This window comes from Talpa occidentalis, unplaced genomic scaffold (assembly GCF_014898055.3).
Source record: "Talpa occidentalis isolate TD23 unplaced genomic scaffold, MPIMG_talOcc4v2.1 talOcc4.6, whole genome shotgun sequence".
Taxonomy (NCBI): domain Eukaryota; kingdom Metazoa; phylum Chordata; class Mammalia; order Eulipotyphla; family Talpidae; genus Talpa; species Talpa occidentalis.
The window spans coordinates 92773579-92789780 of record NW_023604972.1 but is presented as its reverse complement, the minus strand read 5'-3'; the positions used below and the strand labels follow the sequence as shown (position 1 = coordinate 92789780).

Below are 16202 nucleotides of genomic sequence, written 5' to 3'. Positions count from 1 at the left end.
TAGTAGAATCTTTTCTACTACAATAAAATCTAAGACAGGTAAACAAGAATTTAAAAAGTAATGGCTAAAGAATTCTACCTATAAAATCTATCAATGTGTAAAAACATTTGACAATGTAAAAAGTAAATTTTAAAAATAAACTGGAAGCAAAATCTTGGCATAGACAAATGTGAGGAAAAATGATAGTATTCTTATTTTGGCAGGAAGAGTGATTAATAGCAAAAAGTTTAAATATGCTAAAATATTTAACCACTAAAATAATGGAAATGTCATGAATTATAACGTCCAAATGACTAGTGGTAAGAAGAAAAGAGATGGTAAAACCTGATCAATTTAGCAAAGGGGGGTAGGGAATAGAAGAAAACATGCTAAATAAGCTAAGATTGTTGGAAGGGACCATACACACTATCCTTTCTCAACTTATAGTAAACATGTAAGGACAAAATGCAACATATCTATAAAACCTCCACCTAAAAATGGCACAGAAAAATTGAGAATTTTCATATAAAATATGTGCGTGTGAGTTAATTAGAAAGATGATAAAAACGGGGCAGTGGTAAGACTAAGGGAAAAAAACATTGCAGATTTTTAAATAATTCCCTATTGATTGCAGCCTACCATGAAAATATAACAGTTAAAAATTTTCCAACTACATAGATTTGTAATATATAAAGCAGGAACTAATATTTGCTTTGATGTTAGGTGTGGTATGGTAAAACACTCATCCTATATTTTCAGTCATATCCAGTTTATAAACCAGTGTTACCTCGATAAAATAAAATTCTGGGAGAAATTGATGAAGTATGTTTTAACACATCAGAAATGGAGAAAAAACAAAGTAGATATTTAGAAAGACATACTGGTAAATATACACACAAACACAAAATAATTCATTTATCAAACTTGATCTAAGATATATATGCTTGCAAAGAAGTCCTTGTCTCCAGAGTACAAAAAATATATGTTGTTTTTTATTTATTTATTTTTTTTTAAATAGAGGCATGTTTTATTTATTTATTTGTTTGTTTTGTTTATACAAGCACTGGGTACAGTCAGAAGCGTGGGAGGGTGAGAGAATTCACCAGAGCCAGAGCGGGGAGCAGAGCAGGCAGAAGGACCGAAGTACACTGCTGAGGGGAGCAGTGGGCGGCAGGAGAGGTCTGCACGCCATGTGGGACCCTCCTCCTGTGGCCGGGGAGCAGCCGGGAATCGAACCAGCGCTGCAGAGGCTGCGGGCAGCTTTGCAACCCAGCGCTCAACCGCTGCGCCACCGGGGAGGCCCTTATGTTGTTTTTTAAAGACACTTTATAGGGTCAAAATTATTTTATTTTTAAAGAACAAAGAAGACATGTAAGAAAGATTAGAAAAGAGAAAATCAAAAAAGCACAATTTTCTAAATTGCAAAGTATACATACGTCTATTCCAAGAAATTATAATATTTAGATGAAATGGTTTCCTAGAAAAATATAAATTATGAATAAAAAGGTTAAACTCTGTTAGAATCTGAAAAACAGTTAATCTATTTTAAAAAGTTTTCCTAGAACAAAGAAAAGAGAAAGCATCCTTGTCACTCTAACATCACCCGGATTTTTATTTTTTTAAAGATTTATTTATACATACAAGAGCTGGGGTATAGGCCAGAGGTGTGGGGGGGTGGGGTGAGAGGATTCACCAGAGACAGAGCAGGAAACAAAACAAGCAGATTGACCGAAGTACACTGCTAAGGGGAGCAAGCGGGCAAGTCAGGAGAGGTCTGCTGCAGCAAGTGGGTTGCTCCCTGGCTGGCCAGGAATTGAACTCATGCTGCAGTGGCTGTGTATAGCTTCATAGGTTGCATCTTAACCCTTGCACCACCAGGGAGGCCCTCACCCGGATTTTTAAACCCATAAGGATTACACATGAATGTGCACAGACAACTTGCAGTTGTAAATTCAAATGACTTTAGGGCCAGACAGATTACCTCTCATCACATGAAATATCGGAAGCATTCTCTTCTAAAACAGAAAAGTAAAGCAAAGTTACCTACTTTCAACACTATTTTAATTATAATAGAAACTTTAGCCAATACAGAAAGATAAGTAAAAATAGTTACAGGTATAAATCCTAGAAATCAAAAGGCAAAATCGTCATTCTTAGTAAATACAATAGTCAACTCAGAAAGTCTTGAAATAAACAGGAAATCTGTTATTTAAACTAATGAATTTAGAAAAATGGTAAAAAACATTATGTGAAAATCATTAACATTTATATTTAGTAGGGTTGACCAATTTTAAAACACTATTAATAAAATCATTTTAGTTAAAGAAACAGCAAAAAGGAGTAAGTTAACAAGAAATATGTAATACCTACATGGAAATTAATAAAAACCTTTCTCCCTCCACCCCCTTGCTGTTTACCCACCTAGACTTTCATACATGCCTTAGAAGGCAAATCTTTCCTTCTTTGCTTTCCCACCATTCTCCCTGGTTATCATGATATATTTAATTAAGGAAATGACAGTCTTCAGGAGTGTTGGGAAGTGCACCTCTATTAGTAAAATATTTCTACCATACACTCCCTACATATATAAATTTATTTTTAAATTGTGTATGTCTCTCTCTGCTAATATATTACATACATACTAAAATACTATGTACAGATAAAATAGAACTTCTAAAGGAATGAGAAAAAATATATTAGTAGATGTTTTTTGCACAGTGAATTTTATGCCTCAGTGGAGTGCCTTGTACTCTTCATTTACACAGTTATTTGAAGCTGAAATTTTTTGTGTAATGCTAAATTAGCTATATTTACAATGTGTATGTATATAGTTTATGTGTATATGTATACCTATCCACTTACTCGTCATCAGCCTTTGCATATTTCTCTTAATGGAACTTAGCTTTCCACTACGGCAGGCATGGGCTCATCCTTCAAATGTCCTGTCCTCAGTACTGCTCCTTTTCTGCTGTTTTTGGAAGAAGTATCTTAACTCCAGGGCTAATCCATTCACCTAGTTTGTGTGCTCTTAATCCCAACCTCATTTATTTCTTCTAAGACTTTGTTGTGTTATTTCTTGTTTCCTCCTCTTTACTGGCTCCTTCCTTCAACTTTTAAGCATGCTAGATTTCTTTAAGCATTCTTTTACCTCTGCATCTTCCTGAAGCCTCTACTTCAACTCACTGCATCCTGCAGTCTTCCCCCAATCTAAGTTTAGCAGTTATACTTACTTCTTTTTATTCCTTCCTGCAGCATTTGTCACACACCTTTTCTCCCTGACCACTCTTTCCCAGTCTCTTCTGCAAGTTGCTCTTCTTCCACTTTTGCTTGAAGGCAGATCTTCTCCATCTGTCCCACTTACCCTTTTTCTTAGTCTATCCTCTCCTTCTGTTGATATTTTTTTGGGGGGGGTAGTTAAAATTACTTGTTAATTTATTATTTTTTATTATTTATTTTTTACATCATTGTTCATTTTTAAACAATATTTGCTTCCCCCCCTCAGGTGTAGTCCCCATAGAATTTCCTTCCCCAGTGCACCTGTGCACCATCACCACAGTCCTGTTGATCTTATAATCCACTTGTAGAGCTTCAGCCCTTCCCGATACCATTTTGATTCCTTCCAAATTCATATGTACTGTTCTGACCACTTTCCTAATTCTTGATTTGTATTTCCAATTACCTGCTGAATACTTCTTTCTGGGTAACTCAGTGATGTTCAAAATACCACATGATTAATGCCATTAAGGAAAAAAGAGGGAAGTAAGCATGATAGTCTGTGGTGGTAGAATATGGGTGAGTCGGTAGTGGGTACACTGTGGTGGTGATACCTGATGGGGCTATCCCAATCTCAATTAAAAAAATAATTATTTTTTAAAAAAAACTTACAGTAAGAGCCCATTTTTCAACAAACTGTTTGTTGAATTTTCTGTGTGTTTTGCAACCAAATTCATTCCTAAAAGGTATACTCATCAATCTAACATCAAAGATATAACTTTAAAAAACCCTAACAGTATTATAGGGTAATGTCATTGAAATTTAAGTAAAATAAATGCAAGTAAAAAAAATGCAAGTAAAATAAATCTGACGCAAGTACAGAGTTACCTTTCCTAAATTCTTCATATCCTGACATATCCATACTATTAGGAATAACATTCAAGTCTAATCTACGTATCTACATATTATCCCAATATCTACATATCCATGTTATTTGGGAATAATAATTTTCAACATATGTGAGGCCATGAATAATGTCAATGAAAAACTACTAGAAAATAAGGAATTTTGTTTTTCTCAAAAATGTAGCATTTATTTGCACTGTTGCCAAAGTAGTATGGTCACACTGTTTTGTTCTTTATTAAAATCTAATTTTTTTAAGATTTTTTAATTTATTTGTACAAGAGCTGGAGTACAGGCCAGAGGCGTGGGAGGGTGAGAAGATTCACCAGAGACAGAGCAGGAAACAGAGCAGGCAGACTGACTGAAATACACTGAGGGGAGCACTGGGCAAGTCAGGAGAGGTCTGCCTCGCTATGTGGGTGTCTCCCTGGCCAGCCGGGAATCGCACCCATGCTGGAGAGGCTGCGGACAGCTTCACAGCATTTCACTCAACCCACTGCAGCACTGGGGAGGCCCAATCTAATATTTTTTAAAAGAAATCTTAACCATTTAAGACTAAAACATTTCATTTTCTCTACTTTAAACCTACAAAGTAAAGATAAAATATTAATTTCTCAAATCTATAAGCTGTGTGTGGTGTTCCTCTGGTAATAGTGGACATACATCTTAGCTGCTTACCTATTTTTGTTAAGTTCTGTATAAGTGGTGTGTTTACTGTATCTACCTATTCTGTTAAAAAAAGTTTTTTTCTAATTGAGACACTAGATGTGTTTTTCTGCAAATAATGTTGAGAACTTTTTCAAGTCTTTATAATACTTAAGCCAAGAAGGTCTTATACTTTATATGCTGGTATATGTTTTAATCAAATTTATTTAATGGTACAGTATTAAGAAAAATGTTTATTTACTAAACATTTACTTAGTTTCGGTGTGTTTTTTCCTTAGTACCAAGGATGATTGCTTCAGTGTTAATATTCAGCCACCAGTTGGAGAACTGCTTTTACCTGTGGCCATATCAGAGAAAGATTTTAAGAAAGAGCAAGGTGAGACATTGCTGCAATTTACTGGAAATTGACATCCCACGTAATATGTGCTCATTCTTCTGGCCAGTTTCTAAAACAAATTACCATATATACGTAGCCATTAACAGATGTCACTATACAATTTTCCAGTTTTTGCTTAATGCTTTGCTTTTATAAGATAATCTTAAAAGTATATGTATGTCTACATTCCTGGCATACTTGAAAATTGATTAATATGTCTTTAAAATAATAAATTGATTCTTAATCAGCTTTTCAATTCTGGGAGTTGTGGTTTGTCAGCCTAATGATATACTCATGCATTTTATATTAGTGAAAATACCAGGAATTTGGGGCTTACCAAAGTCCTACCACTATAAATGTTACATTTCTGTTTTTTTTTTTTTTCATTATGGAACTGTTTTTCATGTCCTACTAATGTCTTTTTCCCTGTGCACATTAGAGTGCCTTACTCTTCAAAATAAAAGTCCTAATTATAGCATTAAAATACCTCCATTTTCTTTTGGCCTAGTTTTTTATTAAAGAAATGCTGTGTTGTCAGACTCTATCAGAGCTGAAACATTTTAAATATATACCTAAAAAAGAAAATATTTTCAACAGAATGACAGTATAAGTATCGTGTGCTTGCTTTGGAGCCAAGCATACCTTCTAATAAAAATAAATTTTTTCTCATATGAATAAGGGGAAATAATTGTACGATTTTTTGTGCTTAAGGATAACATAAAACTAGGGTGTATTTAAATGCTATAGTCAATTTTTTAAAGTTTATGTGAGTCTGTGCTGGGTTTTTTTCTCTGGAGAGGGGTTATCAAGTAAAAATCCCTTCATCCTGAAGGTCATTAAGTCCTATCTGTCAAGCTTCAAGGAAGTATAAGTTTCTAGAAAGTACTAGGCACACACAAATACTCCACACCTAAGGAGAAGGACATACTTCCTGGCACTCCATTGTAGTGCTAAAGATTTTTTTCCTACCAGTTTTTGGAAGCTACAATGTGAGAAAGACCTGTTATAGAAGAATCTTACAAAGAAAATCTCATACAAGACTGTAAATTAATATTTCTATTATTAATAGTCTACTCATCTGCCTTATCTTTAAGTGATAAAAAGGTATGACTCAATTTGCTTTTCTTAGAAGTTGAATTTGATATAGAAAAAAAATCATCTTTGTGATTTTATTTTTCTAATGACAAATTGAATTGATTCTTACATTTGCTATTCTTACCCTTTGCTGGCTAAAGCCTGCCTCTCTGCTTTACACCTGCTCCGCAAACCAAGGTGAGTGGCACACAAGTGACTAAATAAGGCTTTGGCACATTTATTGTTAAGGTAATACTCCCTTTTTGAAAAACGCAGTTAAAGTATATCTAAAGCATCAGATTATAGTGCACCCTTTTTCTCCCTCAGCTTTGGCTTAGAATACTTGATATTTCGATCAAGTTTTTTTGTGCTCTTCTGTGACTGAGGGATTTTTCCCTGACTAGCCATACAGAACCGTAAGCGCATGAAAGAGGTGCGCTTGGAGAACAGCTGTGGTCCTCTGTGGAGTTGTTGCCAAAATTCCTTTTTCTTCTGCCATTTTACTTCTATGGTTGTTGATTATTTGTCTGAATAAATCTGGCAGCTGTTTGCTATGTTTAATAGAGCAGAAAGGCTACTCTGAATAAAGCTATTTGAAAATTTGTTTATATGAAGTATTTGTAAATCCTTGCAAGTCTCTTGGCATTTCTGTATCATTCTTTCTGTCTTCCTGAATTCATTTTTTGATATGGGACTTGATGCTGGAAAATTTACCACAGGTTTAAAGAGTCTTTTCAATAGCATCTTTTTAGTTATAGATTTCAGCTGGTGTGGTAATAGAGGTCTCAATTCTCAACTTTACACATGTATTTGTTTGTTTTACTGCTCTAGGAATAGCTTAGCTTATTTCACAAAAGATACTAGAAATGACTCACTAACTGAAAATCCTAAATCAGAATAAAAACTGGTTTCCTCAGATTATATCAGTACACACTTCTGGAGGTAAAATGCTATTAAATTTAAGAAGTGTCTCTGTGTCAATACATGCTAGCTTTAAGTTATTTTTCTACTTTAAATAAAATGAATTTATATACTTAATATCTCATTTCACAGGACATATATTTTAATACTCAAGAAAGTGCATTAAATATATTAATTAGAATTTAATTGAAAAAATTATAAGAAGCATAAGAAATACGGTTCTGTTTTCTATATTAAAAATATATACAATTATAAAGTATGAACAATATTAAATTAGAATCCTTTTAACAGATTGTATATATTAGGTTAATTTTTTTAAAGGAAAATGCTTTAGTCCTTGCATACAGCCTAATACATCACTCTTCTCAGTTGTTAAATTTAGAGTTCCATGGCTAACCATGCATGTTTGTAAAGTTGGTAGTCAAAGTGCAAAATGGAAAATTAATGTATTCTATATATTGAAGTTCATATTATGAGCCTTAACCAGAAGCATAGTTTTTCATTGTTTTGAGTTTTGGATCTTGCAAAGTTAATGATCTAGTGATGGCATGATTTAAATACCATAAATAACATGAGATCTCTCTTTTACTTAAAAAAATTTAATTTGTTTTCTTGAGACGGTGTTTATTGTAAGAAACCTAAACCAATTGCTTTTTCCAAACTTAATTCTTGTGAATTAAACTGTAAATCTAAAACTTAGAAAAATAATTTTAATTTTATATTATTTGGTTTACATTTTAGCAGTTAATTATAGCCAATTAACCTAAATTAATTGCTGTCCACTGCCTCACCAAAATTTAGATAAATTCTAATGAACAACAAGTTCTACAATCTGACAATTTAAAAATACTTTCCCAATATCTTTATTATATACAAACAATCTATATAGTGTTTAAAGACTTTTTATAAGAGAAACTTTTAATGATACCTTGGCATATTTTTCTTTCTCGTTAATTTGAAAATACCTGATATATTTTCATTTAGGAAAATCTCTGGTTTAAGAAACCTAGAATGTTTACTTAATTTTATTATGATTTATGCATCCATCTTATGGGTTCCTAGCTAGCAAGATGCTAATTCTTTAAATGGTCAGACATTTACTATTTTCTGGCCCTTAACTACCACAAGCAATCATATTTGATGCCCCTTAATTAGAGCACCTTTTTTTCCTTCCAGGTTCTTTTTCCACCTCAGCAATCGAGACAATACATTTGCTTACCATGCTGCTCTCCTAAGTGTTCTTTTGCATGTAAATTAATCTTGATTCAGTTTACACTGTCATGCTGAGTGGTACAAATTGCCTATAACAATAAAACAGCATGAGTTAAAAATAAAGGGGGGTGGGAAGGCAGATTGAATGTGTGCCTTACTTGATAGGATGTTACTTTGCTTTATGCCAATACATTAGCTGACGATAATGAATCTTCTGTTCTGAAAAGCATGGTTTAGTTGATTTTTTTAATTTTACTTCAATGGAGCAGTACCTTGTCTTTTATAGACCAAGTTAGACAAACCATTAATGACAAGAGTGTTAAGGTTAAATATGAAGCAATGCATTCACTTCTCTGAGTGCTATCCATCTTTCCATTTACAGGAGCTTGACAAAAGTACTGGCTTTGTACAACATTTCCTTTAATTACATGCTGCGGGAAACAGGCTTTTAACATAAACATAGTTGCATTCATTTATTCAGCAGTTGCTCTTCAATAGAGCTTAATGGAGAAGGTTTAAATCCTAAATGAGTACACACATCTCTCAGCAGTGTTATGTCAGCAGTCACTGTGCTTTGCTTAAAAGCAGTGTTTGACTGCTTGTGTAGTTTTTAAAGCTTTTGCCTAATATTGAAGTTAAACAGTCTAAGACAGAACATAGTGTCCCTGAGTTTGAAAGTGGTTAATAAAAACTGCTCTTTGTTAGAAGCTAAATAAGTATTTTTACAGTGTTAGATGTGTCTTCATACTGCTAATCCTAGGGACTTAAAAAAATTTCAGGTTGCATTTGCAATAAATAAATTAAATACATAACCCTGAAGCTGAAGGACCTTTTAAAAGCATAAAATCAGATTTTATCATTTTCATAAATTTATATTTATGGAAATTGTTGTGCATATATCACATGGCTCAAAAGATTTTATCATTTTTTAGTAACCAGTAAGAGTCATTGACTTATATCACAGATCCAGATAGATGGCATTTATTATAATTATTTTGGGGTTTTTAAAAACATGGATACTATATTTCAATATTTGTTTCAAGCAGTTGGAATGTTCACTGAACATTTTTACATGAGATTTTTATATTAATGGTCTTATGTTAATTCTGTATGTTTTCTTTTGTTAATGATTTTGCTAAATGTAGTTTCGTTCCTAAATATTATTTGAAATAGCTGCAGGATTTTAGGTTTTTCATTCATATTTTTCTCTTTGTTTTCAAATGTCTTGGTTTAGAATTTTTGGTTATAGTATTTTTCTAACTGTAGTTGCATTCACTAAACAAATACTGTTATCACCAAGTGCACCTTAAAAACACGTACGCTATTTAGAAACACTTAACTGGTGACTTTCAGTCATTGTTGGCATAACTTTGATCCATCTTATTGAAGCCATTCATCAGGTAGTGCTGCTAGTTATTCCAGAATCACTTTGATTTGTTATCAAGCAACATTTGGCAAGAAATATCTTTGAATGAAAAGGAGAAGGAGAAATATGTAATTGTATTTATATCTTTAAGAAATAAAATAGTTTACATAGCCCAGATTTCATCTTTGTAATTCTAATGTTTTTATCCTAAACTATTTAAAATTGATCTTTTGTGTGTGTATGGATAAAGGAAATGTTTATTTTTCTTTTTTTTTTATTTTGTAAAATCAGTCTATTTAAAGAGTATTGTTCAACTGCATTTTTATACATTTTCCTACATGGTGAGATGTTAAAAACATTTCAGAACACTTGCACTTCATTTTAATTTTATAATTGTCTTGTAAATTACATCCTGAGGTAGTATTTCTTTTCTTGAAAAAATGTTCAAAATATTGGTTACAAGCTTAAGTTTAAAATATAATGTTCATAAAGAAATTAGTAAAAGGGAGTCTTCTTTTCTTACAGGAATGCTAACAGGAATGAATGAAACTTCTGCTGTAATCATTACTGCACCACAGAATTTCACTCCCTCTGTGATCCTTCAAAAGGTGGTAAATGTAGCCAACGTAGGTGTAGTCCCTTCTGGTCAAGATAATATACACAGGTAGGCTCACCAACATGTGATGTGGAGGTAACTTGCATAATATACATGTATAGATACTAATTTCAATTCAGTTTTCTTTTTTTATTTATTTTTCGGTGAAGTACTTATTTTCTTACATCATTGTTAATTTTTGGATAGTATTTGATTTCCCATTAAGGTGTAGTCCCTGTAGTTCTCCCATCACCATAGCACCCATCATCCTCAAGTCATAGTTTTGACTGAAAATAATAACCTATAAACATGTATATGTTTATATACACTTTTTTCCCCCAATAATTACATATTTGGGTTAAGACCTTCTTCCCTGTTTTATACAAACTTTAGTACACTGATATGAACTTTCCTGAAAGATACAAATGGTATCTTTTTTGAGATGTGGTTGAGAATTTATCTTATTTAACTAGATTCAGTGAATTTTCAGGAGAAACTATTTTAAAATCAGTGGAGTGGACTTTTTTCCTTGAAGGGGAGAAGTTTGTGTACTATATAGATTTCCATTTCGCAGAGATTTCTTAAGTTTGCTTCTAGTAATAAGTTGCTGCTAGACCATCATCGTGGGGCTGCCAAGCATCTGACATGTGAGAAGCAAGTCATTTGTTCCTAAAGGTAGCAGAAAATATGATTAGTATGTTTGCCCTCTTTGTATATTTATGAATTCCAGTGGCTTGAAATAAAGTAAATATAAAAGTAATTACCCCTTAAGCAAACATACAGTTGTTTTTTTGTCTTTGGTCAACTTAAGGAAATTTATTGCAAAGCATCTTAATTCCTCCCTTGGTATACTTCTACCACTGTATATACACATTGAGAGGAAAGAGAGACAGAGAGAGAGAGAATTTAAAATTGAAGGGAATGCCTTCAGACCTTTAAAAAGCATTCTTTAAAATTAATGCAAGGACAAAAGAGGACCCTATAAAGAGTGCTGTAGGTAATCTGAATTGTAGACTCAGCTCTGCCATTATGGAACTTAGTAATCTTGGATAAGTTATAACTTTTCTTTATGTTCTTTAAGTTCTTCATGTGTTTGTAAATGGATATCAGGAGAATAAAAAGGGGGATTGAGATGAAAGTCTTTGTTATCCATGGAGGAACATTGGACTTTACATAAGAAAAGCCTAGTTCAAATCTTGATCTGCTATTACCCAGAGTTGTCTAACTTCATCAATGGTGTCAGAATGAAAACTGCATATGCTATTCAAAAAATAAATTGAGCTTCTACTTTAGGTTCTTGAGAGAAGTGTCCTTTAGTAAGTGGCTCAGGAAGTCTGATGCTTCCATTTCTTGTTTATGACATGTGTTCTCTATCTCACATGGGGTGGTGATAAAATAATAAAATGCATAAAAGATCATCATAATAGTACCACCATACAAATACAACTTATCTTTCAGTTAATGTTCAACAGGGGAAAAAAATGAACAGAAGCCTCTTCAGTGAAAAGGTTTGGGTTCTGAGTTTTCTGCTTTAAATACTTCTTTTTCCTTTCCTGGGGATTTTCTCAAACAGAAGATATTCTCTTTTGTTTATGGGTCCTTTGAATTGTTAAGAATGCTAAAACATCAAACTATCATCCATCAGCTATAACTTTTGGCTTATGAAGTATGAAATTTCACTGACTGCATGTAGTATCCAGCAATACTTCAGGTCTTTTTCAGTATGTTCTTTTGTAATGTAGAAAGACAGAGTAGCCGTTGTTTTGTTGGAATTTCTAATTTAGTTTTTGTTTTGTTTTATGTGTGGGCTTTAACTTTTCTGAAAGCAGTGACCACTTTCCAGATCTTTGTTTCTAAGAAAAAAAAAAACTAAATTACTTTCTCAAAGTCAAGTGATCTGAAAATTATCTTCCTTTCAAGAATAGACAAAAAAAAAAAAAAAAAGAGTACAGTTGTGTAATTCTTATTAAAGCTAGTTTACTTCTGTAATTTGTCTTGGTGGCTTGGAATTTAATACATGTTCAAATGATTTAAAATAAAATTATAGTGAGTTCTCAAGTATCTTGTGAGGAAACACAACTAAGAGCCAATTTATATTTGGTTTTAGAATACAGAGATTACACTCAAATTTAATGTTCATCATCCTCATACACATACATAGTGTCTTAAAGCTTTTCTAAAATATTCCTAAGGTCCATAGCCTGGTGTTTGGCTCTGTGACCACAGGGTCAAAAGTGAATACAGTGCTATACATAATTAAGACTAGGTTGTACTATCTTAACTTGCCTCTCAAGTCTTACCATGTTTAATTGAAAATATTTAACGTTTGTTCTTGTAGTTGAAATATGGTTATAATAATGTTTTAAATTTTTAAAAGTTCCCAGGTATTAAGCACCTAAAGTTTTTATATTTTCACACAAAAATAGATAAAAATTACCTTCCCCTATATGTAACTCTTTGGCCAGTCCTTTATGCTCTCTAACAGTTAGAACAAAAATTAGCAGTTGTTAATAAAACCTGTACTAGTATCTGTCTTAGTTTCATTTAAAATGAAATCGCAATTACTGTTTACATTATAACAGAAATTAACAGTTTACCACTTTTTTGAATTGTATATATGTTTTTGACTGCAGTGTTCAATATTACTTTCACTGTGGATTAATGAGTATATACTTTATATATAATTTAATTGTTAATAAAATTGAAACCCCTATGAGATTTTTGAGACTCCCTTATTCTGTGAAAGTGTACTTTTTTGAGATTATGGAGGGAGAGTAAGATCAAAGACAGCTTGTACTTATTAATGGTAATTGGTTTGAGATTACTTAAAAGAAAACCCATATATGAAATGCATTTTGACTATTACTATTTCAAAAAATTAAAATTCAATGTAATAAATTATGCTCAGCTGACCTGTGTTCTATTTGATTTTACAGGATCTTTGATTTCTGAGAGGACTTTTTAATGAGCATTAGAGTATTCTTTCTGACCATTCAAGTTCCCATTGTCTAGCTTTAGTATCATGTATTCCTACTACTCTTCAAAATTTGAATATTTTTACACTAAATACCAAGTAAAATTTACTTATTATTTACCAGCTAAGGAAAAGGGAATCTTTATTAACGTGCACAAGTGTGTAATATAGTATAAGGTAGAAATTTTAATTGATTGTATAATAGAGAATGGTTACTAACAAATCAACAGAAAATGACCTCCATTAAGAAAAATTCTAGGGGTCTCCCCTGGTGGCGCAGTGGTTGAGCGCTGGGCTGCAGAGCTGCCCGCAGCTTCTGCAGCATCAGTTCGATCCCCGGCCCTGGGAGAGGGTCCCACATGGCACGACCGACCTCTCCTGCTGCGCCTGCTGCTCCCCTCAGCAGTGTATTTCATCAGTCTGCCTGTTCTGTTCCCTGCTCTGTCTCTGGTGAATTCTCTCACCCTCCCGCGCTTCTGACTGTACCCACTGCTTGTATAAATAAATAAAGAAATCTTTAAAAAAAAGAAAAATGAAAAATTCTATTAAAGAAATAATAAGCTTTATGGAATTCACTTCAAAAACCAGGAGCAGGGCCTCCCCTGGTGGTGCAGCAGTTGAGCACTGGGCTGCGAAGCTGCCCGCAGCCTCTGCAGCGCCGGTTGGATCCCCGGCCGCAGGCAAGGGTCTCAGATGGCGTGCAGACCTCTCCTGCTGCACCCGCTGCTTCCCTCAACAGTGTATTTCGTCAGTCTGCCTGTTCTGCTCCCCACTCTGGCTCTGGTGAATTCTCTCACCCCCACCCATGCTTCTGACTGTACCCACTGCTTGTATAAATTTAAAAAAAACAAAAACAAAAAACAGGAGCATTTCCTATGTAGTTAACCACTAAGTTTCAATTGAGAAAGCATATCTACTGTTAAGTTAGATAATATTTACTTTTGAGCAATGGTTTCAGGAAGCCATTCAGTATACTATTAAAGAAAATCATCATTTCTGTGCTACTTGCTGTTTGAAAAAACTACTCTTTGAGCAAAAAACAATCTGAAATCTACAGAAGTAGGTCATTGTGTCCATCTGCTGTTTCCAAAATAGCAGCCTCCACACAATAAAGGGTAATACAATGATGAGAAATTCTGTCATCATCAAAAAATATTTGTTAAATATGCAGCTGAATTTCATTCACTGTGCTAGTCATATTAAATTAGATGAGAAATACTGTGCATTGTAAAACTCAAAGTATATTACTTGAGACAATGCTAATAAACATATATGAAAAGTGTATACAAAAAGCAGAATGAATAACATTAAGCCCATATGTGAATAGGGTGCAAAAGAAAAAGATCAGGACTTAATGTATGTTAGGGGAGAGTAGAGAAACTGGCTATGGAAGTCCTAGCTTCATTCAGATCCAGGAAAAATCTCTTGTGCTCCACTAAGAAATCAAATAAGGGTTTATGAAGGTGTTTCATACTTGACAATGAAGAAACTGAAGTAAGTTTGCTTTTATTGCATTACTTATTCTCTGATAAAAGTAGTGATTTGCAATGACCAAAAAACTAGAAAACTAAAGATCTGAAGCGCTAACATCTCTGGATTTTCTATACAAAAGAATCATGAGTGTGTGTAAAACCCAAATTCCTGGGACCTGCACCCCAAAATTTGGTTTTAGTACATCTGAAGGAACAGGGCCCAGAACCTGCATTTTTAGCCAGTATTCCAAGTTGTTACAAGGCAAAGGTACCAAAGTCGACAGTTTAAGGCTGTCCTGAATTATCAAGAGTTAATTACAGCCACATGCACATTTCAAACACATTTTCCTGTGAATATGTACCCTTCTATAGATTGCTCATTAAGACATACCACTAGAAAAGATGTTAGATTTAGCCCTTTCTTTTATCTATCCCAATATGCCCCAGCAAAAAGAGTATATTGCTAATTATGCAGTGCATTATCATGATTTCTATGCAGTAGACTTAGATCATAAGTAGAAAAATTTGTCTTTCAGCAGTCTCAACCATTTCCATTTTAACCCAGTTTCAGAATTCTTTTTTTTTTTTTTAAGATTTATTTACTTGTGCATATAAGAACTGGGCTGTGAGCCAGAGGTGCTGTGGGTGAAAGGATTCACCAGAGAAAGTGGGGAGCAGAACAGGCAGATCTACTGAAATACACTGCTGAGGGGAGCAGCGGACTAGAGGGGAGAGGTCTGCTTCGCCATGTGGGTCTGCTCCCTGGCTGGCCAAGGATTGAACTCATGCTGCAGTGGCAGCAATAGCTTGATAGTGCTGTCTTTAACCCCTGTGCCAGCAGGGAGGCCCCAGCTCCAGGAATTCTGACATGCATATACATTAGTGTTGTTAAAACTACCCACTCATTTTGCACGTTCTTGAACAACAATTTGACCCAGTGAGGGGGAAATTTGATATTTGGGTGAAAACAAGAAGCCTTGCCTCTGCCATGATTCTATTTTAATTCTTAGTTTATACAGTAAAGTCCTAGATAGTCAATAAGACCTACCTTTCCTTATTAACTTATATTCACTATGAGACCATGTTGATCTTAATCTACAGCTTGGATTTGTTTACCGTTCTCTTTTTTAATTAGCAAGTTTTAAACATACACAATGTTTGAGTAATTACAATCTTACGAGGACAAACGTCGTTTCACCATTGTCACTTAGGTCCTTAACTTTTAGGAAAGTCAGATTCTGTGAATGGAAATGTTTCCATGACAACCAGGCAGTCAAGTTTTATAATATATCAACTCTTTTTAAAGACAGTTTTTTTGTTGCATGTTTAAAATAGAAATATTTTTATTTAATTAAAGTACATATAAAAAACAGACTTGTTTTATTCCTAGGCCTTAGGTAAATCATCCAGTAAATCATTGTTATCATATACATTTGATGGTATTAATAGGG

The 16202-nt window shown here is 33.7% G+C and overlaps 1 protein-coding gene across 1 annotated transcript in view; it reads left to right on the top strand.

The window, feature by feature from the left end:
* AP3B1 (adaptor related protein complex 3 subunit beta 1) overlaps nt 1-16202 on the top strand; it is a 210205-nt gene that overhangs the window by 187362 nt on the left and 6641 nt on the right. The window contains exons 25-26 of the mRNA XM_037529629.2: nt 5040-5137; nt 10236-10374. Coding sequence (XP_037385526.1) covers nt 5040-5137; nt 10236-10374 — 237 coding nt within the window. The remainder of the gene's footprint in view (nt 1-5039; nt 5138-10235; nt 10375-16202) is intronic.